This window comes from Hyaena hyaena, unplaced genomic scaffold, assembly GCF_003009895.1.
Source record: "Hyaena hyaena isolate Hyena2069 unplaced genomic scaffold, ASM300989v1 scaffold_1475, whole genome shotgun sequence".
In the NCBI taxonomy this organism is placed as follows: domain Eukaryota; kingdom Metazoa; phylum Chordata; class Mammalia; order Carnivora; family Hyaenidae; genus Hyaena; species Hyaena hyaena.
The window spans coordinates 57,765-85,710 of NW_024082108.1; the positions used below are offsets into that span (position 1 = coordinate 57,765).

Below are 27,946 nucleotides of genomic sequence, written 5' to 3' on the forward strand. Positions count from 1 at the left end.
AGAAATTCTCTAGGTATGAAGATACCCAATTAAGACAAGTTCAGTAGGAATTCAAACTAAAATATTTAGGCCTTCCCGCAGCTTGTAGTGACTTGTAGAATTCCATAACCACAGGGTAATCGTTAGGTTGATTTTTTTTTTTCCTTATCCTCGGGAAGGTAAGGATCGTAACATGCATGGTAACACCTCAGCCCTGTCACCCTGACTTGGGCAGATAAATAGGTAACATGAATATGTAACATCAGGTAGCAAGTTGGGGACCCTTATTTCTGTAAATGGTGAAACCATTTTGCATACACATTCATTTAAGAAACGTTTATGGAGCACACTCGGTGGGCTCAGATCTCCATTGACCATACCCAGGTAAGGGGGTGTAGCCCTCTTCCTAGCAGTTGTCTTGTGAGGTGGCCGGGGAAGGTGGGGATCCCCCATCTGTGGGGTTTCTCTAGGGAAATCTGCACCTCTAAGCAGATGCTAAAGACTCAATATAGCAGGTAAAAAAACAGTGACCCTTCAGAATAATTTGATAGCACAAAAGGAAAAAAAACGCTTGTAAAATATTTCCGAAATGTTAATAATGAAAATTAGAGGATACTTGAAGACAGAATGGAAAATTATAGAGCTCGTATAATGTGACACTGTTAGGATCATTGTATGTTGCCCTCAAGCACTTCCACTATTTGTATGTCTAACCCCAGGGATAATCAACCAGGCATTATCTACAGTGGTATTTTTCAGCTTCTGTGACTGATCTCCAGCAAGAGAAGTTTTATATTATGGCCCAGTACACACATACATATGCATTAATACAGCTGAAACAAAAATTTCACACAACAAATATCCTTAATATATGTGTGTATTCTTTTCTATCCTGTGACTTTTACGAAGTTGGTCATGACACAGTCTCTTGATTTTGTTGCCCACTTATGGGTCACAAATCACAGTCCAGAGAACTCTGCTCTCGCAGGATATGACAGCTTCATCTTTTACTTGAAAGCAGCTTCTCAAAGAAGTCTTTGCAGTTGGCCTGATTCCATTTCCTGCAGCAGCACCCAATAGGATTCCACCAATTAATGTTAACGAGGGGTCAACCAAGCAATCAGATTCCGTGACATTGTCGGCCTTTGAGTTTGGCCCTTATGAGTAATGAGAATTCAGTAGAGCATCACAGTTTGGTGATGGCATCAGGACAGGTGCAGTTTGGGACACATGGAAGAGCCACCTCACCTGGCCTTGGGATGGGGGTAGGGGTGTGGGTCTGAAACTGTGATGTGTACCTTAGACATGAGGACTGAGCAAGAGTTATATAGATGAGTGAGGAGAGAGTGTTTTATATGGAAGGACTTACAGAAGTCCAAGCCCGGGTGGAAGCACCACATTTGGGGCCACGGGAAGCCCAGTGTGGCTAGAGTGTGCAAGGCAAGCAGGGGCTGGCCAAAGATGGGACATGACCTGGAAGGGTTGCTGCCTTGTCAGTAGCTTTGACCTTCATCTCTAAGGTAAATGAAGTCACTGATGGTCTTTAGGAAGTCACCAGATTGTTGTGCATTTGAGGAAAGCTGTGCGGACAATGAGAATGTAGGGATTGATCTATAAGCTGCTGGTCAGAATAACTGATGGCCTGGCCTGGGGAGGAGAGGGTAGAAGAAGAACCTTCAAGGCCTGGTCTCTGAATGAAAGTGTACTCGCCAGAGTATGTAAGAGGGAAGATATCACAGTGACAGCTCCTTAAAAAGGCTTAGATCACATGATAAATGGAGACATTACTTACTGAAACAGGAAGACCACGAGGAAGAGTGCTTTGGGAGTAGCACAGGCCAGCGCTGTCTGTAGAACTTTCTGAAATAATGGAAATGCTTTATATTTGCATCATATGTGGCTATTGAGCACTTGGGTTCTATAAATTTTAATTACTGAAAAATTTAACGTAGCCACATGTGGCTAGTGGCTTTTGTATTGGACAGTCTCTGATGTACCACCCTCAGTGAGGCAGAGCGTGAGAACATGGGGCAGCATGAGACCAGTCTTTCCAGATACAGTAAAACCCTGGTTTGCAAGCATAATGCATTGCAGAAACATGCTTGTCATCCAAAGCAATTGTATATCAAAGCGATCTTCCCCGTAAGAAATAATGGAAACCCAGGTGACTCATTCCACAACCCAAAAATATCCATATAAAGATGATTAAAATATTGTAATATAATACAAAATAATAAAGAAAATACAAAACAAAGAAAAAGAAATGAACCCGCACTTACCTTTGAAAACCTTCGTGGCTGGTGTGAGGGAGACGAGAGAGGAGGGTTATTGTGTAAGGCGACTTTCACTGTCCCTAACAGATGTTGACTATAGTACAGTATTAATAAACTCTTGTCATAGACTATTGGATGTCACTTGCAATAGGCAGCAGAGGAAAGGGTCTATATCTGCAGGCAGCCCGACCTAGAATGAACCAAAGCATTCCTAGGTTTACTCTTGTATGGAAAAGCAAAGGACTGTCCATAGTTGGTTGGAAGTGACAAAAAAAAAATACACTAGTTCCAGTTGTGGGCACCTTCCAACGTTTTGAAAAAAATTGCTGATTTCTGCCACCAAACACCGCAGCCTGAGACCGAGCATCTGAGCATGAGAGACTATCACCCACAATCCTGCAGAGAGAGGTAGAGAGAGAACCACTGGCTCATCTGTGATCATGTGATGTTCAGCATCACGAACTACTCCTGTCGGAAGACATCATTCATTTTTCAAGTAAAAATGTATTAGAAATTTTTCCTCATCTTATGGAACACTTGCAGAACAGGTTACTCTCAATCCAAGGTTTTCCTGTACTTAGTTGCGAAGAGTATAAGGAGAGAGGGTAGGACCCAGAAGTGATGTGAGATTATTTTTTTGTGTTGCTTTAAATGCCAATGGAAAGGATTTGATAGAGCAGGGGTCAGTGTGGCTCAGTGAACTTCCCCAGCAGCCTTGGAGTCAAAGTGGGAATGTGGTTGGTAGTATCAACAGCAGGTGTGGTGGAAAGAGTGTGCGGCAAAGAAATTAAGGATGACCAGAGTGGGTTTAAATGCCCTATGGTACGTCAGCTGGATAAGGAAAACCGGAAAAAGCCCAGGATGTAGAACTTCACTGATGTCTATGGAGAAGCCCAAGGCACCCAGGACAGTGGCAGAAATTGAGAAGGACACTGAGCTGGGTCAGTAAATTCAGAGGAAACTGAATGGTCTACTCCGAGCAGAATTCCTGATGCAGTCAAATCCATCCCTTTGCAAATGCCCTGATCACTGCTTTTCTCTCTGGGTGTTGGCAAACCATCTGCCTGAAGGCCTGATCCAGAATCTTGCCCCTGGGGTCTGCTGTGTGTTGTGGATGTTACGCCAAGTTAAATTAATGGAAACAAATACTCACTTAGATCCTGCTACCTCCAAGACATTGTTCAAGATGCTGCAAAGAATGTAAAATACACAGAAGGCAGCACTCTGCCCTCATGGGGCCCCAGTAGAAGAATGAAGCAGGTATGAAGAATATATAGGGCTAAAAGGGGTCTGGACCTTGAATTTCAAGGGAAAAGGAGATTTTACTTGGCTAAGTAGTTGCCAGTGTGGAGCAAATACAGTTGAGACAAGAGTGGATATACATGGAGAGTTCTGAGTTAGGGAGATCCGCCTGGCAGCAAGGTGCATGGAGGTTCTGTAAGGTGTAACACAACCAATCAAAGCATCGAAGGGAGAAGCAGCTAAGCAGAGTAGAACAGTGGGATTAAAAGGCAAGGACAAACGGAACCGTACGGTGGATGTAACATCTATTGAAACCCCTCACCCCACAACTGACTGTATGAAAGCAAAAGAAAATGAACAGAAGTGCAAGGGGCAACAGAGGATTTCAGCCCCAGTGACGGGGCGTATGGAAAAGCCTTTCATAGAGCGGGAGATGCAATCTGTCAAGTGTCTCAAGGGTGTTGCTGGGGCTGGGCTGGCCACCACAGCGTCTCCTCCCACAAATGTCTGCTCTTAGTTTTCAGAGCACCTGCTAAGCAAAAGCGTGGAGAACCTCAAGGTGCCCCCTCTGGACCCAGGTGTCATTCCTAAGCAGAATGTCCCTGGGTCTTGGGTGATTGATGAAGTACTGCAGGAGTAGCACATATGGGAAGCTCATCAAACATTTGCCGAGCTCCTCCCATGAAGTCGTGAATATAAAGAAGTTCTATGGGCAAGCGGGAGAAATGAACCCATTACATGAGTGCTTTGGAAGAAATCAGCACAGTGTGGCAGGAGCCCTGGACAAGGAGCCATGCACGCAGCCGTGAGATGATCGGGATGGAATACCGTGGGTAGAAGGCATGGAAGACCCCTCCTTCTCATCTATGCCTCCATTTGCTTATTCAGCAAACATTGTTTAAGCAGCGATGGGTCCGACATCCTGCAGTGCCGCCATCACCCAAGATCTGCTTCCCTCTCTGCGCTCAGGTGTCCTCACAAAGTCACCGTGGACCCCTCTACAGTCAGACACAGCTGGATTGGAGTCCAGCCTTGCCATTACTGGCCTGTGGGCTTGAGTAGGGTATTTAAGCTCTTTGAGCCTTAGTGACTAAGTTGGATTCCAGGGATGAAATGAGAGCAGAGTAGCACTACCCAACTTCTCCGATCCAGTAAAAGTGAATGTCAAGTGCCCATGAGCAAAATGCTGGCCAGTGCCCAAAGTCCAGGCTCTTTCTTGGCATTGCTGAAGCAGAGAGGATCTATTTTTTGCCAACCCCCTCCGTAGCTTGTGCTCGACAGGACTATAATTCCATCAGGCTGAAGCGGGATTGCACGGTGACTTCAAGTCTTGGCAAGTAAGCTGGAGAGGAATGGATATGTTTTGAAATGTAAATGGCAGAGTAATTTTCAGCTTCCATTTTGTCCCAAAAAGGTACGTGACTTTATTTTTCTTACAAAAGCCTTTAAGTTCACCTTTAAAGTTTACACCAAAGAATATAAATAGGCCCAGCTCTTTCAGCCGGCGGAACTGAAGTAAACAGCCGAAATACAAAACCAGGGGATTTAATCTCCATTAACGGATTTCAGGAAAACAGAAACCCTTTCCTTGAACAGCACCGCAGTTTTTGCATTGAAGTATGTAAATATATGTGGCTGCAGTTTGGGCCAGAGTATAATAGGAAGTAAGAATTTAATCCTTTTAATATTCTCTGTAGTCACACATAAGAGCATGGAGACTCTGGGTACCGTCCGCAACCTACTGTGGCTTCCCGATGTCCCCGTGATGGGGCAGTAGTCATGCCTACTCCATCGGTGAGTTTCTCCTCAGGAGACATAGGGAGAAGGGAAGAAAAAAAGAGAGAGGATGCTATTGCAGCCTCCAGGGAGGAGAGTGTCCTTCTAAAACACAATTTCTAGAATACTATTCCATCATCACCCGCCCTCCTCGTTCCTTAGGTAAGTGAGGGCGTAACGGAATGAAGATGCTCTGAGCAGGAATAGGCCCTTCACCTTCTCTACTTGGCCTCCCTCCTGGAAGCAGCTGATGATCCTCCAAAACACTTATTCTTATGACATGAGGGATTCTTGCCAGTTGGGGTTATCCTCGGAGTCTTGGTTTGAAGAGTATTTTGCAACTCTTTCTCTGGAGATGGCGATGTAAAAGAGGGCACGTCTCCAGGTGTCCAGAGAACAGGAACAGAACCAGATATGTTAAGAGCCCACTACACATGGGGCTTTCACAAATGCCATCACATTCAATCCGTATAAAAACTCAATACAGGAAGTATTGAGAAATACAGAAAATGTGCCCATTTTAATAAACAATGCAACTGAGATTCAGTGAAGTGGCTTCCCAGGGTAGCAAGTTCCCAAGTTGGAAGCCAGAGTCCGCTATTTCCACTCCCAAAGCTCTTATTTCCTCCCCACCACTGAGCAACCTTCAGACGTGAGCTCTCTCTCTGAAAAAAGCAACTGTCCGCTCTTTCCCCTGACAAGTATCTGCCAGTACTGCCTGAGCTGTTCTCCAAAATACTGAGTTTGCTTACAAAACTGTCTCCCAGTCTTCTCGATGCATTATTAACCCTGGAGAAGGCACTTTGCAAAGATCAGAACCTCTTTGTATGTGGGTTTCCCCCTCCACACTTTGCAAAGATCAGAACCCCTGTGTGTTTCACCTCTGAAAGCTTCAAAACCAGCCTTCAGCAAGCCATTTATTCCCAGGAGCTTAGCAGGAGGGTAAATAAGATGTTTTCCGTAGCCCTGGAAATCCCTGATAAGAAGCCCTAAAACCTTCTCTTCAAGTCAACAAACTTTGAATTAGTAAGAAGGAGATTATTGGGTTTGGGGTTTTGAAATGTCAATCCTGGGACAAATAATTAATCTCTCCCAGCTTCAGTTTCTCTGTCCATAAGATAGGGGGCGTTATAGGGTTACGGATGGGGGCTCATAATACATTTAGAGTGCCCCCACACAGTGCCAGGGAGAGGGGGAAGTTAATAGACAGTAGTTATTGTGTTAACCCTAAAAATAAAAGTTATTTACCAGCAAAAATGGGTTTATTCAGGAATAAAAAAGAATTGCAATTTGGGATATGCAAGCCATTGCAACACCACAGACTGGTCCCATTGTAAACAAAGGAGAGGAACATTATTTTTTTTTAATATTTTTATTTATTTCTAGGAGAGAGAGAGAGACAGCGTGAGCAGGGAAGGGTCAGAGAGAGAGAAAGATACAGACTCCGAAATAGGCTCCAGGCTCTGAGCTGGCAGTCAGCACAAGAGCCCGACGCGGGACCCGAACCCACGAACCGCGAGATCATGACCTAAGCGAAAGCCAGACGCTTAACCGACTAAGCCACCCAGGTGCCCCAAGGAACATTATTTTATAGAGAAAGAGGAGGAAGTTGTTAGGGGTTGTTTTAAACGAAAGCATGAGTGCAGAGTGGTGATGCTTCCTCAGTGGCTGAGTTGCTGAGATCGTCAATTTCTTGTAGGAGACGCAATGTACTTCATTCCTTCCTGGGACCTGTAATTGATGATTACAGGTTCTGCTGGGGCCTATAATTAACAGTTCTTGCTGTAATTGACAGAGTAGGATGGCTTCCCCATATTATCTTCCCCCAATCGGTGTCCCTTTATTAATTTTCACATGTCCCCCCTTTTGATCAAGATCCGTATCCAAACCCATTACTGAGCAAGAATTCGTTTTTCACAATTCAGTGGCATTTTTGTCCCTCAGTGCCAGGAAGAGTCTTTTCTGGATGTCCCATCACTTGTCCATGGAAAATGTACAGATGGGAAACCTGCTGAGATGCATTCGAATCACAAGGACAGGTAATGGAGACATCTCAGGTACTTGCATCTATAGTCCATATGTATCAAGATGGTAGGTGCTAGGGATCATGTCCTTATTGGGTATGGCATTTTTACAAAGGTTTGACAGGCAGTAAGTACAGAATCCAAAGTAACATGACCATTCCCAATTATGTGAGGGTTTTAAAACAAGATTCTAGATCCGACAGTAGCCAACTAGAAATATTTCTTGGTACTTATTCCCACGTAGGGAAGGAAAGTCCCTTGTATGGAAACAAACCCCAGAGTCTCATGTGCCTCCTGGGAATCCCATGGGAACAGAATAGTGGATACTGCAGGAATGTCCTGGAGGAATTAACTGGGTGTATTTGGGAAGATACAGTGCAGGTATAAACATGAAGCAATAGCTGGCGAACTTTTTGCAAAACAGCAAAACTTCAAAGATGTTGAAAACAGCACTGTTACCTCAGAACTGCTAGAACTTAGGTATATTACTAATAATACAGTTAAGTCGAAAATTCAGAAGCAGTGAATTTGGGGGGAGACTTCAGAGGAGTCTGTTAATGTCCAGATGAAAAAGACTTCTGTGAACCCCAAACCTTCTAACAGGTCTAGTCCAGAGATGTTATAGATGTCATCTGCTCCGGGGCTGGGAAATCTGGACTTTCAGGTCATCAGGTGGTGTGCAGGTCCAGGCGGGCTTTGGTGCTCTCGTTAGAGGGTTTTATGAATGGATCCAGGAGTCTGTTCTCTGGTGTTTGGCAGCACAGGGTTGGCAGGCAGTGCCTGACTGGCAAGGCTGAACAGAATCTTCTCTGTTGGAAAAGACACCTCCGGAAAAAGGTCAAGGTTGCAAGGTGTGAGGCTCAAGGTCTTTGTCTCCCGGTACTACATGGTGAGAAGACTGAAGCATGGCTGTTTTTATAGAATCAATTAGGCTTCTACTGTATGGAAGCATGCCTTTTATCAACGGTGGGTCAAAGTGCTACCAAACCCAAGTCAGGCTTCCGGTCCCTGAAGATGCCAGTACTCAAGAGATGAGGTTTTGATTGGAAACGAATATATGCTGTATTCAAGAAGCTGGCCACCTGGGGAGAAGGCAGGCCCTTGTCCAAAAGCCAACTCCAAGGTTTCTACCTGGCCTGGGGGGGTTATCGGGGTGTAGGGTAATCCGCAAAGGGAGTGCAGTGGCCTGCCAAATCCCGTCGTGTACAGACTCGATGATGCCAGCTACAAATGCCTGGGGCTCTGGTACATGTTTGTGACGTGCAAGGGTACTGCGTCCCACCAGAGGAAATCATCTGCATGACTATATATATATATATATTTTTTTTTTTCCTAAAAATATTGCTAGGCTAATCAGAAAACCGAGAAGGCTTCAAACAGACGTGCTGGCTTCTGTGGCCTGGCAGAGTTCTGGTCCTTCTGTGCTCCAGGCTAGTGGTCTGCAGAGCTCAGAGTAAATTAATTCTGCTGCAGACCAAGGGCCTTAGGTCAGCAAGTAAGGAAGGTATTAACCCTGAAGACCGGCTGGAGTGCAGCACTTTGGACATGCTGTGACCATCCCAACAAGGGTGGATCTGAGATTTAGAAGGACCAAGAGCAGTGCTCTCAGCCAAGGTACTGGAGGGTCTCTTCAAATTCTGCCAGTTGAACGTCCATTAGCACCATTAATACATTCGGTCCCTCAGTACCCAAGGACCGAGGGCAGGATGCACAGTGGAAGTGTTGTAAAACTGGCCAAACAGCACAGACTTGTCAAAGCACCTGACCGGTAAAACGGATTCCCTGATCACTGTGAAGTTCAGCCCCCAGGTAGGAATATTTTCTTCCAACAGAGTTTTAGCCACAGAAAAAAAAACAGTGGTCTGTCTGCAAGAGAAAGCTTCAGTCCAGGGAGAAAACCTACAAACCATGACTAAAACTATCCAAGAGATGGAGGAAACTGAAATTTACCTGCCAAAACGTGCTTGGCCTATTGGGTAATTTAAAGAGTCTTAGGGCATTGCAAACAGGTTTCTCTGCATTTTGCGTTGTGGGATGAGGGTGGGATGAGGCAGGTGGGCACATTTTTGGCCTTAATATTTCCTCAGGGTGCCTGGGTGGCTCAGTCAGTTAAACATCTGACTCTTGATTTTGGCTCAGGTTATGATCTCGCAGTTCATCAGATCAAGCCCTGCAACGGGCTCTGTGCGGACAGTGTGGACCCTGTTTAGGATTCTCTCTCTGCCCCTCCCCCACATGTGCATGCATTCTCTCTCTCTCAAAATTTTAAAAAATGTATTTCCTCACCAGTATTGGTTCATAACTGCTGTCATTTTGTTAGTAGACCAATGGTTTAATACATGTGCAATCGTAAGTGGTGGGAATTTTAGAATTTCTGGTAGGGGTGGAGTGTTAGTTGGTCCAAACCAGAGTTCTCTCTCTTTTTGTTGAACCAACAATTATTAGATTGCTAGTCCTGCTTTTCATTTTCAGGGGCCAATTGCTGAGCATCTCTGGTCAGTTTTTCCAAATGATTGTGTGGGAGAACATCCCTTTGGACCAAGACGGGGGTTTGGCTATTGGTTTCTCTAAGAGCCGCATTTTTGGTGGAAATATTAGCAAGGTGGTTTCCTTTGGCCTCTAGGGAGTCGGTTCTGGAATGCCCTGGAACCTTAATAATATTCCCAAATTGTGAGCTATGCCAAAGGCTAACTGGATTATCAGTTTCATTATTATTTGAGGTTTTACCCTTGGCTGAGGTACAAGTATGAAAGTTGGGCCAAAGGAGCCAAAGGTAAAAGGGACCGCCAAAGTGACTTCAAAAGAAGCTGCAGTGGTATTATATACCCATCACATTTACCATTTTCATCCTTTAAATAAGCACCATCAGTAAACCATGAAAAATCTGCATTGCTTAGAGGAATTTCCTATACATTGTTACAAGGAATCCGACGGGGATCCGTCAGTATTAAGCAACTGTGAGAGGTCTGGTCTGGGACGAAGGCTCAGAGAACAGCTGGGGAAAGGTCATTGAAGCGAGAAAGCTGGAGGAGGATGTCCTAGGAGGTGAGGTGACAGGCTGCAAAGTAGTGAGTGTGAGGGGGAATTTAAGACTCAGGCTTCCGCTGCCCGGGGCACAGGATGCTTAGAGCGGGTCCCGTGGCCTCAACTAAAAGGCAATGGCAGCAATGACTCTGAGGAGAGGGTTATCCCTGTGCTACACGGTCATGTTGCTGATGATGGTCCCATGTTCCGGTGGGGACTTGAAGGCATCCCCTCCCCTCTCACATATAAACAGGGAAAGGGGAAGTTGATAATTAGGACATCTGAGAACTGGGAGCCTTTATTCCACTTTGCTTTAAAATCTCAAAAGCTGTGTCTTCCTGATCTTTCCAAAGAATTGGGTCAAGTTTGTCTTTTTTTTTTTTTTTTTTTTTTTTTAAGTAAGGCATATAGAGGTTCAGTCAGCCGTAAGAGAGAAGTTTGGAATCTAATTTCAACAATAGCCGGGCAGTCCCAAAGAAACGTCATTAATTGGTGCTTAGTTTTAAGTTTTGGGAGTTTCTAGATGCCATGAAAACTACCTGGATTCCAAATGTAGTCCTTATTTCAAAACTGCAATTTCTATTTGGAGACTTTTTAAAAAAAACTTTTGTCTACTGTTGATTTTTGAGAGAGAGAGACAGAGTGCGAGTTGGGGAGAGGCAGAGAGAGAGGGAGACACAGAATCCAAAGCAGGCTTCAGGCTCCGAGCTGTCAGCACAGAGCCCGATGTGGGGTTTGAACTCAGACTGCAAGATCATGACCTGAGCTGAAGTCGGACGCTTAAACAACTGAGCCCCCCAGGTACCCCTCTCTTTGGAGACTTTATGTCCCTTTAAGGCCAAAAGTTTTAAGCAGGTAAATGCTATTTTCTGTAAAGAAGTTTGAGAAAGGGAGCAGAGAAGGAAATCATCTCTGTGGTGGAACAAACATCATCCAAGTCAACTTGTAAGGTTTGTGAAAAGTAAGAAGGGCTCTCTGTGTAACCCTGGGGCATTACTTTCCAACTATAACCAAAAAGATCCTTCTCAACTAGAATACTGAAAAATGCACTGCATATTATTAACTACAGTGAGGATTTGCTTTTAGTAGGAATAGATGTCAGTAGCATTCAAAGGTTGGAAAGAATAGAGTACTGAGGAATAATAACATTTATTGCCTAGAGGTCATGGACAAACTGCCATCTTCAGCCACTGAGTTTTTTCACAAGTAAAACGGGAATATTACAGAGGCTAAGAAGGCCTTGGACCCTGTAATCATCTATTATGGGTTTGATGCCTTGAAGGACTTCTTTGTTTATAGAGTATTGATTATTTCATGGGAGGTTTTGAGGGATCTATTTGAATCTTGTTTAGAGGTGTACTGTGGATTCTGGCAATATCAGTTAAAGATCTCCCCCTAAAAAGGATGGTAACTGATGCATTAGGGAACAAAGGATTGGTGTCCCCAGACTCAGCTCTAGTGCTGTCAGAGACGGAGCAAATAATAGGTGTCAAAGGGTCATGTTAATTCACAAGCTTGGCTACTTTGATTACCACTGTCAGGTCCTTTGGGAGAAAGAAATTCTGGCATGATATTTTTCTAAAAATCTCAGCCCAAAAAAATAAATGAGAAAAGGGTGAGTAGCCCTCAATGGACCTAAACAAGAGGGGGTAGACTCAGAGATGGGAAACTGCTGAGGTTTATGAAGGCCCCCCCACTATCTGAACTGGTTTAGGACCCGAGATGGCAGCTGCCGTGGATTGCGGGCTTGAGCAACCGAAGTGCAGTTCTGAGGATGAATTTCTTTGTCCTTATTGACAGCCAATCAGGAGAGTGGTTTCTCTGAGCTGATCTGCAGTTCCTAGGAGCCCCGACACTGGGGAATTAAGAGGACGTTATAAAGGCTGCAGGGGCCTGCAGTGCTTAACTTTGTCACAGTCTTTTTCCACGGTCCTGGCCCTTTGCAGTAATAGCAGATATTAGGGGAGGGTTGGTTGTCTCTAGAGGCATTCATTTGCCAGCACTGAAAATTGAGAACTTAAGCACTCTTTTTGTTTTAGAGGACTCATCTAGAGTATAAGTGAGCTGGCCTGCCCAGTTACGCGGTTTCCCACTCCATGTGGTCCTTTTAACAAAAATAAATATCCGTGTTCAGCCCATTAATAAATCGAGGTTAGGGGCACCTGGGTGGCTCAGTCGGTTAAGCATCTGACTTTGGCTCGAGTCATGATCTCACAGTTTGTGGGTTCGAGCCCTGCGTCGGGCTCTGTGCTGACAGCTTGGAGCCTGCTTGGGATTCTTATCACCCTCTCTCTCTGCCCCCCTTTCCATTAACGCTGTCTCTTTCTAAAATAAACATTAAAAAATTTTTTTTGAAAAAATAATAAATTGAGTTTAATGCTACCTGGGGAGATTCCATATCTAAAGGAAGACCAGAATTTTCTTTAAAGATAAGATTGTAATATTCACGAACAGGTTCACCAGGCTTTTGCGTGCAAGCCTGAATTTTGTTCCAATCAAGAGGCTTAGTAAAAGCTACCACCATCTGTTGGTAGAGTGTTCTTAGCATCCTGCCCAAAGTGAGGGGTCTGTTTCACTAACTCTCCTTCAGGATGTTCCCAGTGGGCTAATTTCATCCAGTGTTTGGCCTGGCCCTCACCAACAAGCATGTGTACTAATAGAAATCTGAGAAACCAGGTTGGTCAATTTGAATAACTATGTTAAATTCTTCAGCAAACCTTACAGAAGTCCTCAGCCACGTTAGGAAAGTCATTAACTATGGCTCACAATTTGGCCGTGTTCCAGGGAACAGAAGCAATGTGGAGTTTGTTTGGATCCTCAGGCAGATTTTAATAGGTCCAGGAGAGGAGGGGACAGTTCCTTCAGAGGAAAAAGGCAGGTTCCGTGAAAGGATTAGCCTGAGGGACCATAGGGACGTGAGGAAGCCGGGCAGGGAGTAAAGGGAAGATGGCACCAGAGATGGGATCCAAGCCCAGAGGCTGAGGCTGTGAGACAAAGTGGACAGAGAAGGGGAAAAGTGGTCTCAGCAGCCCTTTTTTCTTTGTTTGTTTGACTCAGCTAGCATATATTCTAGATTCCTGATGCCATCTAGAAGCTTCAAATTACCAATCAATACAGGCATCCCATTCCGTTGACAGTTTTAGAGCCAGGTCTGTCCAATTCAGTTTTGAGAAGAGTAAATTTAGGAAGAAGGAAAGTTCCCCACCGAAGGTCCAAATTACTTTTCATTAAGGTGGTCCATTTAGTTAGAAATGCACATGAAAAGGGACCACAGGTTTTGAAATATAAAACCAGCTGGGGTCCCAGACGGGGGGGAGGGCACTCTCTAAAGCAGTTTGATAACTGGGACCCCATTTCTTAGAGGTTTGTTCTCTAGAGAAAAAAATTCTAACTCCACAGTTTCACCAGAATGACCTGGTTCCAAAAGGAATTGGGATACTTTACCAAAGGCCAAATGAGTATTCTCAGAACAAAGCCTTAGATTGCAAATAAAGTCCGGGGATCTCAAAACACAGAGCGGAGTTTGGAATCCAAGAGGAAAACTGACCTTCAAAACTCCGAGGTCAGCAGGAAGGCAGTTCACTCGACTCTGGGCACAGCACCTGTTTGCTCACCAGCTCCCGAGCTGTTGCGGCTCTTCTCTGGACCTCACCTCCTATCACCAAACAATGGTAACCTTCAAAATAAAAAGCCCATTGACGCACCTAAATGGCTCAGTCAGTTGAGCATCTGACTTGATTTTGGCTTTGGCTCATGATCACAGGGTCGTGGGATCAAGGCCCACATGGGCTCTGCACTGAGCATGGAACCTGCTTCAGATTCTCTCTCTCCCTCTGCCCATCTCTCCCCTCTCTAAAACCTCATTGTTTTACCAGCAAAACCTGGGTTTATTTGGAAGCAGAATTGCAACTCAGGGCATGAGGGTACACCAAAACCATAGACAAGTCCTATCATAAAGGAGCGGAAGGTTACTTAATGAAGGAGGAAGTCAGAAGGGACTGTTCTGAATGAAAGTTCACTGGAGAAAAGCAAGAGTGCAGGGTGATGACAGTTTCTTACTGGCTGAGTTGCTGGGGTAGTTGATTTCTCCTAGGAGATGCAACCTACATCTTTCCCTCTTGGGGTTTGTTATTGACACTTCTTCTTGCTCTATGGCTCCCCCTTCTGCCCTCTCTAATCTATGTGAGAGCAGTTTCCCATCATTAACTTGCACCACTATTACAGTACTCCTGTGAGAGCCCCCATTGGTGTCTGGGGAGGCAATATCTTGCAGGGACAGGCCGAGCTTTTATTTGGTCCACCTGAGTGATAAACAGAATATTGGGTGGCTGCATGGGAGTACTAGCCATCAGGTGAGTTCTAGAAGGACCTTTAATAAAAGATATCCAACCAGTTCTTCCTCTCTGGTATTCTCTGCACACCTGATAGCCAGAGCTCCCCTTTGGGAATTTTAAGTCAATATAAAGATGAATTTGGTGGAAAAGCCAATCTGTTTTTCTATTCAGAAATATAAAGGGAACCTCATAAAAGTTATGCTTAAAGTATTAAATCCAGAGTTTAGTCTAAACTAGCCCCCCAGTCCTCCATATAACATGAATAAGTTAACACGAACTCTGGCTCTATGGAAAGACCAGATTTGTGCAGAACACCTCATTTGTGACAGAGCTCACCTTGACCCTGGCCGGAGGGGCAGTATTCGCTCCATTTTAAAGATCAAGAAGCTGAGGCACCGAGCGATCCAGCAACTTGCCCCAATCCCAAGGCTTTCGATGCAAGTTCCAGGTTCTGTTCTTCTCCATCACAGAGGCTCTGCAAAATATGAAAAGCTTCTCTAGGCACTTAGCTTTCTAATTTCTCTTTGAAGGCTTTTTCCGAGTCCTTCCAGGCTGTGTCATCTGGTAATGGAGCCTGACAGTAGGCAAGATAAAACTGACACCATTAGCACAAAGAAGTATGCCCTACTTTAAAGATAACACAATATTTTAGAAACTGTCACACAGCTACAGATTCATGAAGGAGTCACATCTTGGCATTTTTGAGGGATATTTTGGTCCAAGCAAGTATTAAAGAATGGCTCCTTTATATTGTAAATGTCCTCTGATGTGCTTAAAATATGACCACGATTGCCCAATGTGGATTTGGCTGCGACTCTTCCGGTCCCTCTGTACGGGGAGCACAGAGCCCCTGGGCTGTCTGTCCCTTCCCACGGCAGAGCTGTTGACAGAGCCCTCATAAGCCACTCCCCACTGCGCCCTGACAGGTGGGGTAGGACAAAGTGACCTCAAGAAAGTCAGAAGGAAGAAGAGGGAGGAACATTTGGGGGCTCTTGCAACCTCATAAAACCCAGAGAAATAAGTGAATGGATGCAAGTGATGCAATGGGGCCATAGAACAGCCAGATGTGTCCCATTTTCCCCATCTATCAATTTAAAGGAGCTCCCAATCTCCATTTCTTTACCTAAATGATGTGGAGTGTGACTTAGTTTCTCTTAAGTGGTTGGCTGGGCAGTTAGTCCCTTGGGCTCATTTTCTGTTACTTGAAAGAGGGCTTTTGTTTCGGGGTTGGGGGAGGGGGCTGGGAGAGCACTCACTAGTTGGTGAGGAAGGCCTCAGACCCTTTAAGGCAGACGATGCTGGAATTATAGGAGTTTCCATTCGGAGACCAAACAAACCTAGAAGCTGCAAAGAGGAATCAGGTTGTTGATTTACTGAATCAAGCCACTTGGGCAGTTTAATGAGGTTTCGACTAAAACTACTACCCTGGAATTTCTGGGCTAACAAGGGACCGAGCGGGGAAGTGCTGAGGCACCTGGGCTTGGGGAGGCCAGAGCTCTGTCCAACCTCATTAGCACCTGATGGGACAGTGCAGGCCCCGCACGCCCATCCCAGGCCTGACATTGAATCAGGAAGCATGGTTTCCCTCAGTAAGCCTTTCCCCTCACCGGCCGCCCTCAGAAAGGAGGGTCTGCAGCGTATGTGATACAGGTGTTTTAATTCCGGTGATTGTGAATGGCCATCAGGGACTCATGAACCACCTGAAATATGGGTGTGGTTTTTGTGGGTAGAAGTCATTTTCTGGACTAAGGATCTAAATCTCAGCAAATTCTCAGAGGGACCTTCCTTAATAAAGAGTGAAGCTCTGACACCCCCAGGGCTGACCCTGGAAAGAACACTCCAGATAGCAGGATACCCCAGCAACGTGATCTCCACTTTCTGCTTCTGAGGTCTCTCCCTGCATGATTGGCACCACATTCTGGCCTTGGGGATACTTTTTTTCTGAGGCAATTAATCTGTATTAATGAGCCATTCATTCATTTCCCATCGCACAGATGAATCAGTTCCCCCCAGCCCCCCCCCCCCCCACAGGCCAGAATCACAGGGGATGACTTCACAATGCTGATGACTGGGCCACACACCAGACATTCTAACTTCATTGTTCTAGGAGGGAGCACCTTGGATGATTCTAATGTGCAGCCAGGACTGATAACCTTTGAGCTTGGACAAGGGACAGAGACACAGAACTGAACTAAGGAGAATAGTTTTTTATCTCCTCTGCCATTTTTGATCACTGGTTGAAAGCGCCTGAAATACTCTAGTGTGAGGGTTTTAATTTTAACACTGGTTCCCAGCTCAGAATGAAAAGGATTCAATGCAGTGGTTAATATCTAGGGGAAGGGAAATTGTTAGCATGCATGCAGATGCTTTCCATCTTAAATGATACACACCTATATATGTATGTGTGCATATTATACATGCTTGTGTACATAACACGTGTACATGTATGCATGTGTGTATACACACACACCTACACATACAAAGGTTAAGTGCACTCATGTTCAACTTCTGTTCCTTTCTGGTCCCAGCTCCCTCCACTCAAACGCAGCCTTAGAAACCCCACCCAGGAACATAATACAGAGAGCACAATACCTCCTTGCACTTCCCTCTATGAAGTTGTACTTCTCTGACACAAAGAATGGTCCATTCGGGGAAAATTCTCTGCTCCTTTCTCAGCGGATGATAGTAGCAAATGCCATTTATTTTGTGTTTGCTCTGTGCCGGGCACCGTTCTCAATGCTTTTCATGGGTCCACTTAGTCCGTCTTCACAGCAGTCTGAGCAGAAGTGCTCTTATCCCCATTTTGCAGATGAGAAAACTAAGGCACAGGCAGCTTAAAGACCTTGCGCAGGTTGGGGCAGAGCTGGGATTCGGACTCCAGTCTTTGCAGCCCTGTGCCATCGAGCCACCCGGTGGGACACGGTGGGGCACACCATCCCCGGGGTCCTGTGGGGAGAGAGGACCGGGGAGGCCAGCCTGCAGAGCCTGAGGGTGAGCATGACTGACGTGTTCTTTCCCCCCTCGCAGGCTTCATCCCCCCTCCCCTCATCTTTGGGGCCGGCATCGACTCCACCTGCCTGTTCTGGAGCACATTCTGCGGGGAGCAAGGCGCCTGCGTCCTGTACGACAACGTGGCCTACAGATACCTGTACGTCAGCATCGCCATCGTGCTGAAGTCCTCTGCCTTTGTCCTCTACACAACCTCGTGGCAGTGCCTGAGGAAAAACTATAAACGCTACATCAAAAACCACGAGGGCGGGCTGAGCACCAGTGAGTTCTTTGCCTCTACTCTGACCGTAGACAATCTGGGGAGGGACCCTGTGCCCGCAAGCCAGACCCATAGGACAAAATTTATCTATAACCTTGAAGACCATGAGTGGTGTGAAAACATGGAGTCTGTTTTATAGTGACTAAGGAGGCTGAACTCTGTATTAGTAATCAAAGGGTCATTTTTCCTAAAAAAAAAAAAAAAAAAAAAAAAATCTCCAAAAAAAACAACACAGTACAAACACACACACACACACACACACCACATACACACAACACGACCTTTGTCCTTTTTCTCAAAATCAGAGCCAGACAGGATTCAGAATAAGGAGAGCATGGGATCATGTGTCTGATGTGCAACCGGCTGGGGCCCAGAGTCTACTCTTTGAAGGCACCTCATGCTTTTTCGGGATGCCGACCGCTACAAGCAACAGGCACTGCCAAGTTCAGGGAACAGTGGCGGCCCAGCTTGGAGGATGGACATTTCTGGATATACATACACACAAAACATTTTTTTAAAAGTCTACTAAAAAAAAAACACAAGTTGACAACATTGCCTGGATAAACACTAGTGACACACCTCCACGCGAGGGTGGGGGGGGCGTGCAAGTCAGGGGAGCGGGAGCCCCCCTCCTCTCTCTAACTTTTGCAATATGGGTCACTGTGTAGACGACTCACCCAGTCTGCATGTGGTTCAAGGCCCCAGAGTTCTCTCAGCGATGCTAATGGGTGATCCATGCTGGAGTCTGTAATTGGCACCTCTCACCAGCTCCATGTTCAAGACTGAGGGCCCAAGGGGGAGCCGGGCGTGGGGGGCCAGCACCTCACCTCCCCCCACAGCACCCTCCCCCTCCCAGCCCCACAGAGTGACCTCAGGAAGCAGTGGGACTCACCTGGCTATGACTGACTTTGCTCAGAGCCGGTGAAACCCAACACAGTCCAAGTCATTTGCTTACATTTGCCAAACATTTTGCCACTTAAAAAAGATGCAATGCATATGAATTTCAAACTGTTGTATGTATAATCCTCTAATACTATTTTTAACCACTTCTAAAATCTGTGTTAACTCTTCAAGTCACTGACACAGTTCTCTAGGCTGAGTTTATTATGCTGGTTGCTTTTACTTTTCTCCTTTTTTTAATGCACCAAAAATATAATGTGATTCAAGGGATGCAATTAATCTATTGTAATTTTTTTTTTATCATTTGATCCTCATTCGGATATTCTGCAAAAACAAGGATACACAGTATGTTACAAGAAGAAGAAAAAAAAAGCTTGGAGAAAGAGTGTATATGCAGCCTGCCTTTAAAAGAATCACATTTGAGACACCAGGAGATAATGTGATGAATTGCAAATTCGCCTTCTGGCTTTATTCCCCATGATTCAGTGATCGCTGTCACGGGAAGCCCTTTTATATTCATGCTTCACATTCTGAGAGGCGTTCTTTTCAACCCGTGGAGGAGACACACTTAGATGTGGGCTGTGTGGATGGGTGGGGTGCTTCTGGGGCGGTCTGTGACGGTGAATGGACCATAGGACCGTGGAAGCTACCGCATGTCCGATGCATTAACGTGTCTCTGTTTTCAGGGTCAGTCTTGAACAAAGAGGCCTTGGTCTGTTTCGAAAGTGGCTAAACCTCCAACAGCTAGCGAGCAAACCTCATTGTTTGGGATGAGAATCTTGGGGAAATCTCTTGCATTTAAGCAGCCTCAGCCTCATAAGGTCACGTCCATACCGGGACAGAGCTTATGAGAGCGCGTGCACACGCGCATGCGCATGCACACACATGGCCCAGTTAACCAGTTAATGTACCTTTTGTGATTCTTCTTTTGTCTGGGCCACTTGGGGCCCTGGGGAAGCTCTCAGGGGTTGTTCGGTTGGCTGTTTGCCTTTTCACCTCAGACACGTATTTGCAGTTCACCCGGAGGGTAACAAAAGAGTCAGGAAAGCAGAGTGGAGGCTCTGGAGAGAGGGCTGTTGTGCCAAATTTCCAACATGCATCATAAATGTGGCAGTTTGAGTGACAGCCCGAAACCAGAGAAAGCACCACCCAGCAAGGAGGACCCTTGTCCTCCTTGAGAGAAGCTTACGTTGTGGTGTGGGGCCACCGTGATCAGCTCGGGGACAGGATGCTTCCAAAACACTCCCCTATGTTTACTTTTAGTCGGTGAGCACGGGGACACTCATCAATGTGTTAACTAGTAAAAGAAGGGATTGTTCTCAAAATGATTCATAAAATGTGTACTATGGGGGTAGGGTTGTTCTGAAACGTATTGCTAACAGGCCACTGCCATCTGCATAGCTCTCCAGAACTCAGTACGCACACAGTGAGGCCCGATGGCCTAGTGTTTTCATGGGGCCATTTGTTTAACAAAGAAAAGAAAAAAGGTTTTTTGAAAACTCTTTGCATTTTTGGATTTTTTTTTCCACCTAAAATTTTAGGATGAATGAGAGGTTAGGATGTAAAAAGGAAAACACCACCAGGGTTCAGTTTTGTCAACAAGGAAGTATGAACCGAAAGCCCTCTATTACAAGATGGCTCTGAACTGTGTTATGTCACCTTTTAGAGTTTTAATTTCTCTCCTACTACAGAATAGAAAACCTAGTCTGGTTTTAGTTTTTTCCTTCTCTGCTGCAAAGAACCATTGTACATACAGCGTTAGGTCCGGCGCCTCGGTTATTTGTTTGGTTTTGAATGAATGAAAAGATTCCCTGGTAAGAACTCCACTGGACTAACAGAAAACAAAAATGTGAGGGACAGAATAAACCTAGAAAGTTAATGCTAAGCTTCTCTCTCTCTCCTGCTACAAACTCCTCCACCATCTTGGTCAAACGTGCCCAAAGATGGATGAAAAAGTCCTTCTTTGCTGCAACTTTTGACAGACTTTTGTAACTCCTACATGTATAGGCCAAGAAGTTTTTTGACCAATATTATTCCTGTGTATGAAGTAAAGACATTTTGTAAAAGAGGATTTCCCTCCAGGGGATGGGGTTTGGTGTGCACTGACAGGGAAGACCAGTGGCCTGGTCCCTTCCTTCATGCCTCCACAGAGGAAGGCTTGAAAGCGCCAAGGCACCCCAGGGATGCTGCGACTCCAGAAGGCCACAGCATGTGGGCTTTCCTCACAGCTAATGAAGGAGCAAGACAGGCTTCCACTCACGGGCCCCCCTAAGGAGTTTGCTAGTAGCGCTTAGCAGGCAAAATAATAAGGGGAAGCCAAGAGCTTCTAACGAATCCTTTGACAGACTTGTTAATGTCTTCCAAGTAGGGAGGAGTGTGCTGCTCCATAAAAACTACTTTTCTCGCCATCTTACAGTAGAATTGCTTCCTCTAGCGATGATTAAAAATCAAGTTAGGTCTACACATTTTAAAGTGGTGTCTGTCATTTAATACCTGCTTCCACTTCTCCAGTCATGACGTACAGCTACCCCTCAGATACAGCAAGATTTTCCCATCCCTTCCCCTTGGAAAGCTGCCACTCCAGAAGGCCAGAGCCCACAGGCTTTCCTCACAGCTAGTGAAGGAGCCAGAGAAGTCCTCTAAGGTGAATCAACAAAATGTTCCATACAGGGGCAAGCAGCCAGTCTCTGGGATGACCACCATACCACTCCTGAGGAACTTTCTCAGTAAAAGGATTCAGTCATGGTTGCTAACCACCGTCCCCACCCCCACCCCCCCCCACCACCATGACCACACTTCTGGAGCAGGCCATTTGTTGAGCATGTAAAATGGGGAAAAAATAAAATACAACACTCAGTCACTCACTGAGAAATCATCTGAGGAAAAGTCTTTGTTGGGTTCCGTGAGCCTGCAAGCTGGGTTTTTTGCTGCATGCTGTTCAGGTCCTTATAAGTATGGAGTCTTCTCCACCCAGCTAGGCCTGCCAGATTGGACCTTAAGCACCCTTCAGCAGCGTTCGGCAATACAGGTCAGCGTGTAGAAATCCGTGTGGCCTATCATACAGTCAGGAACAGAGGGAGAAGGACAGGATAAACTTGTACCATTTGGTGACATTCCACTTGAGTGTTGTTTGTGTATTCACTTGGGTTTGGTTTGAATGAAGGGGAAAAGCCACACGAACCATTTTTCAGTCCAACAGAATATGTGAGGTCTTGTGCTGTTCTTATCTGACCATTGACGCCTCAGGAGAAAGTTCAGACATGCAGTAGGGGCTTGATTGTTGAGCCCTCTCCGCAGCCTGCTCTCAACCATGATGTGTTGTTTCCCTGTAGGTTAGAATCCAGGGCAAATACTTCAGATGTACCGTGTTGTCCAAGAGAAGGTGCTAGTGAAATGAAGTCCAGCCTGGAAAGTTAATTTGGAACATAAACCTAGTCCTTTTCCTCTTGCTGCCCATCTTCTTGTTCATCATCCCCTCGCTTCTAACTCAGTCTAAGTTCTTGAGTTCTGAACAGGTTCAAGGGCCTAATCCCTTTGAGCAGCTGTCCCTGAACGATAGCCTTCATACCCAGCCCCTGTGGAAGATTATGGTTGCCCAGTGGTAATTCGGCAAAACAGAAGGATCTCTAACTGGTAGAATATGCAAGAAGATATTCTTGTTCAGAGGTCCCTTAGGGGGCCTGTTGCCCCATATTACACATGGAGTCAACACTATCTGCACGAACAGCCACCCAGCCACACCTCCCCTTTCTCACGTTTGTAGGCGACCTTGGAGTGCCTGGTCATCATGGCAGGAAGGAGTTACAAAGACTAAAATAGCAAATTCAGAAAAGCAAAGATTGTCCTGTACCTCAGCCAGCTGTGACTGCTCTGGGGACAGAGACAGAGTTCCTACCTCTCAGAGACCATCAACATGGTAGCTCAGTTTTCCTTTGTACGGTTGGTGTCATTTGCGGGATGTATTATGTGAACTTGATATTTTCTAAAGATGTATGTAATCGCTCATTCCTTTATTAAGATTTTGGCAATATGCCAGGACATGGACCAGATACGAAGATGAAAAAGACATGATTCCATCCTCCAAAAGCTCACAGTTCAGTGAGCCAGACAGATCTGAACACAAACAAAAAAGCAATAGAATGATAATATTAAGAGCCCCGCTCTGACTGGGCCCGAGGAGGGCTGATAAATGGTGGTGGTAAGTTTGGCCTCCTGGCATCGAGAATCAGGAAGGTTTGAGAGAGAGAAGTGGTCCGGAACTAAGAACTAAAGAGCAGCGGGTGTCCACCAGAGAGATGGGGGAGAAGGTCACCTCTACTGAGAGGGCCACCAGAATAAGTTGACACACTTTCTGTAAAGGGCCAGGTGACAAGCATTTGAGGCTTTGAGGGCGTATGGTTCAGACCACTGAACTCTGTTATAGCATGAAAGCAGCTCGTGTGTAAACAAATGTGTAGGTTGTGTTCCAATAAAGCTTTATTTACAAAGACAGGCAGTGGCCAAGGGAAGTTGTGTGCTGAGGTCTGAAGCTGCACAGCATGGTTGTGGGGAGGGGGGACTCTAGCAGCCAAGGCTGCCATAGCATGTGCCAAGTCATGCGTTGGCGGGGTCCTGCAGCCAGGTGCCCATCCGCCCTGATGTTACCACAGGAATCAATGCAGGTAGCCTCATTTTCCAGGAATGAGGTGAGTACCCCGTCACTGTCAGGGTTTGCAATTGAAGGTAACATCATCTTTCTCTCTGTGGACTGAGGGGAATTGAAACTCTAGGATCTGATCTGCATAGTTCGATCACAATATTTGTCCTTTTCTCTTAGGCGATAAAATGCAGATGAGAGGAGGAAATGTAGGAATGAGTGAAAAAAGAGTGAATTGAAATAGTATTTCGCATCCCTTAGTACCAACACAAAATATTGGCACTATGAAGCTAATAAATATACCGGGTGGAATAATTGGAAAGCACTAATAATAACTAACGAGAGCTAACATTTACCAAGCACTTACCGTGAATCAGCATATTATGCATATTAGCTCATTTAACCTCAGCAATAGCCCTTTACTAGCATCAGTTTACAGGAGAGGAAAATGAGGTAGGGAAGGCTTCCAGGATTGGCTCAAGGCCACAAAGTAGAGCTAAGATTCAAACCCAGGTCTGTGAATCCAAAGCCCATGATCTTAGCCTTTACAGGTATCTCCTGCATATACTGGGCAAGATGTGAGGCCCCCACCCGCTCTAGTAGGGACGGCCTCAACAGGAAGACTCTGGCTCAAATGGACTGTGGGTTCCACACACTCTCACATGCCCCCTGATATAACAACCAGCATACCATGACAGGTGTCTTCCAGGGACTTCCATCCTTCTGGTGTTATTCCTGGTCTTAACCACAGAGCCCAGTGATCAACTTCTATGGGGTGGTATAGCAAAGGCAGACAGGTAAGAGGGAACAGGAGATTCCTTCACTCTAATGCATTCTCAGATGCCAGAGAGGCATTCTCAGTGCTGCTCATCAGCTTCAGTGGGGAGATGCCACACACCCCTCCCACCAGGCACTGCCATGGTGCATGGCATCTACCTCAGGAGTTTGGCCCTGGCCCAAGGCCTTCAGACACACCAACACTGGTCACTGGTTGGACATGTCTTGCTCTATTATCAGATATTAGGCTTTTAGGAAGAGAGTTGCTAGACGTTTTTATTTTTGCATTAATGATTCAGGCCAGCAATCAGTGGTTGATGATTAGCATAAATTCTGAATATTTTTCCATAAGGCAAAGAGATTGTCTCCTGGTATGAGCAAATGGAATAGTGAATTTTCTGGAGGTTTAACATTCCTGTAGGTTGAGATCTTGCCATCCCATGAAGTCCCCCCAAATAATGTTTTTCTTAAATTCATGCTAACTTAATAGAAGAGAGCACTCATGGTGATATGTTCATCAAAACGGTTCGATTTTATAATCTAAGACCATAAGATGAATTGGAAATGTGCAATGTAGGAAGTTGCATTACAAAAGGAACCCAGCTAACACACAGATTAGTCCAGTACCTTAAAGGAGGAAGGGGTTGGGGAGCTCACATTTAAGAGCCTGCTGCCCACAGGCCAGGTACCATTAGGCACTATCCCAGGTAGTGCACCCAGCAGCTTTACACCAGGTAAAGGTAAGTATAATTTTTTCCACTTTTACAGGTCAGGAAACTAAGGTTCTGTAACTGTAAATCCAAGGTTCTGTAAATCCAAGCCTCTTAAAGTCACACAAAGAATTAGAAAAGCCACTGCCTGGTCTATCTGACCCCAGAACTGGTGCTCTTTCCATTATGCCAGGTAGCCCCCAAAGTGAGCATACAGACCTGCTTCAGTGAGGCCAGCAGGGCAGTTCTGGGGGGAGGGAGGGTTATCCCACAGAAATCTATATTTCATAGAGAAAATGAGCCAAGAGCTGGAGATGAGAACCTCTTCAAAAGTTTGCCTGCAGGCACAGGGATCTAAAATGATAAAAAAAAAAAATTAATAATTAAACAGAGATCTTTAAACACACCCCTCCTTCCTTCTTCCACCTTAGCCACATCGGGAGAAGTGTCCCGGCCACTCATCATCCTCTACCTTATTCATTCTGGGCGCCAGAACCCACCCCAGCTCTCTCCTATCCCACCCTCCCCAACTCCCTGGCCCCCAGGCTTCCAGCAAAACCCAAGGCCACTTGACCCTCTTGAACATTGGGGAAGGATGCTCCCAACCACCTCCGAACACAGGGGCTGCCTTCCCTCAGCCAGATCCCAGCTGCAAAAAAACGAGGACAAGAGTGACATTTCCACACTGTCACCTTTTTGTACCACCGGGTCAGAGTCTTCAAGAGGACAAGTTAATGAGCAGGGACTTGTACGGCCCCACTGTGCTTATCACTGAACAGCAAAGCTGCATGTCCTGCTCAATGAGACCTACCCAGCTTGTAAATCATCACAGGGACTAGCGGAGTTTTTAATGCCTTTTAAGTGAAGCCACAGTATCTATTTGGGAAGTGTGGCATAGGCTTAAAAACCCCGCTCCGGTGAGGAGACCGTGTGACTCAGCATGTGGTGAATCCTGTGGCTGAAAAGAAAACAAAGCGTCCAGGAAGCTGGAGGACAGAGCATGACATTATGACGCCAGACGTGTTCTCTGGTGCTCAGCCGCATCTTCAGCAAAAGATTGTGGTGACATTTGGAGTCCCAGAACACAAGGCTTGTCACTGACTTATATGAGATGAGGACAAGTTAATGACTGGGATACGTCTTACTCGTTCCCATAGAAGAAACATCCAGTTGAGTGTTGGTATAGATACATAGATAAATACGCCTCTCAGAAAGACGTGGCCTTCGCCAAAGGCCTTTGGGCTTGGAATCTGGCTGCTTGGGGTTACATGGAGCAAAACCCAGTATTTCATTGCATGGCTTCTCTTATCCATACCACCTGGAAAGCCCTGATGCTATTATATAAGCCTTTAAAAAAAAAATAGGAAAACCAGAAAAGACCGATCTCTTTTTCCTCTTGGCTCTTCTTCCCTCCTCCCCTTTTAGGCACAGAGTACCAAGACATTGAGACTGAGAAAACCTGCCCCGAGTCACATTCACCTTCAGAAGACTCCTTTGTGAGAAGCTGAGGGCCTGGCCCTCATCCTCCTCCAGAGAACAGCCCGCCACTATCCACAGACCTCGCAGGCCTGACCTAGTGTGCTCTGCCCTGCCCAAGAACCCAAGGGTCCCTTGTGTGGATTATCTGGCCAGTGTGTGGTCCATTTAGGCCCCAAGCACAGGCCTGTGATGAGGGCTAAGGAGGTGGCTGTGGTCAGGAGTCCTCCAAACCCTTGGAATAGGGCATTTTTCCCAGGTTGCCAAAGAGTAACGTTGACCAAGTGTGCAAATTCCCCTTAGCCCTTCCCTCCCTTGGCGCCTGTGGGGACGTCCTGCTGACTCGCTTTAGAAACCCCCCTTCTTCAGGATGCTTCTCTGCTGGGGGGCTCCAGCGGCTCTTCCGAAAAGCCAGTTGAGGCTGGGTTACAATGAGGGGGTGGCCAAAGTGACCCTGTTTCACAGAAGGGAGGGGGGGAAAAAAAGCACATACTCAATAGATTTTGAGTGTGGTATTCTGTATTTTTGCAGCTTATATTTTCCAGATGAGCAGTTTAGAAATATGTGATGTAAAGTACACACTGTACATTTGCTGAAAATTATATTAAAAGCACTATTTTAATTCTTTCTCTGTCTCATGCTGTAATCTCTATTCTCTTTTTTTCCTCTTGTGTTTTTGGGGTAGAACGATTCTTACAAAGACTCTTTTGCAGAGTGTTTCTGGCTGTGTGTGTTCTATATTTGTGGGCTTTGAGTTGTTCAAGACAGCATGGGCTTTGGAGCCAAAATAGTCCTGGTTTCAACTCCTCACCCCAGCCCTTGGTACTGGTGTGGCGTTGAGGAAGTGAGCTGACGCCTCTGAGCCTCAGTTTTATCACTTTTACATTGGAATATTGACATCTGCTTTATACTGTTGAGATAAGATTTAAATGAGGTCACGTGCAAAGGCACAAAGCTCCAGCACAGAACGGTCACTTGATAAACAGTCATTATTAATTGCCACCCCAACCTCTTGGAACAAGATGCTCCATAATGCCGATACAGTTCCTGTCACTACATTTCATGGCCTGCACTATCGCTGTCTGGCTTTCCTTTCCAATTCTCCTACTGGGAGAGCTGGGAGGGAATGGCTTCCTCTCAGGATAAACCCACAAGTATTTGGTGGAGGCTCAGTGTACGAGTGAGTGAATGAATGAACAGCCTCAGATGCATCAGCCTGTGGGGCTTTGACTTCCATCCCTCTCCTCAGAGGCAACAGCAGTATTTGCCTTCCCTCCTCTAGGGCCACACATACCCCTATCAGCCTCACTCCATGGATGGGGCCCCAGTTGTCTTCCCAGTCTTTACCAGGACTCTTTGTAATTGGCTACCTTCTCCTCCACATCCTTAGTTCACTGGTTGCACACCTACCACATGTGGACAGGTTGGTCAAGTGATGCCAGCCACTGATGTGCCTCTTACATTCATTACATTGCTGGCCAGATTGGAGCTCCAGAAACTGGTGCTTGCGTTTTGTTTTCTGGGTGA

General features: G+C 45.8%; 1 protein-coding gene and 1 long non-coding RNA gene across 2 annotated transcripts in view; one reads left to right on the forward strand and one right to left on the reverse strand.

Annotated features, from left to right (window-relative positions):
• The window catches only part of LOC120225680 (solute carrier organic anion transporter family member 3A1-like), an 83,516-nt gene extending 56,470 nt beyond the window's left edge, over positions 1–27,046 (forward strand). Inside the window, exons 10-11 of the mRNA XM_039223869.1 lie at positions 17,680–17,922; positions 26,369–27,046. Coding sequence (XP_039079800.1) covers positions 17,680–17,922; positions 26,369–26,451 — 326 coding nt within the window. The 3' untranslated portion in view covers positions 26,452–27,046. The remainder of the gene's footprint in view (positions 1–17,679; positions 17,923–26,368) is intronic.
• On the reverse strand, positions 939–17,185 carry LOC120225679. The gene is made up of 6 exons (XR_005526855.1): positions 16,508–17,185; positions 15,909–15,996; positions 14,989–15,127; positions 13,866–13,994; positions 1,772–1,839; positions 939–1,040 (listed from the first exon to the last, which is right to left on the reverse strand). It is a non-coding gene; the product is annotated as an uncharacterized LOC120225679 (long non-coding RNA).
• Positions 27,047–27,946: the final 900 nt, after the last annotated feature.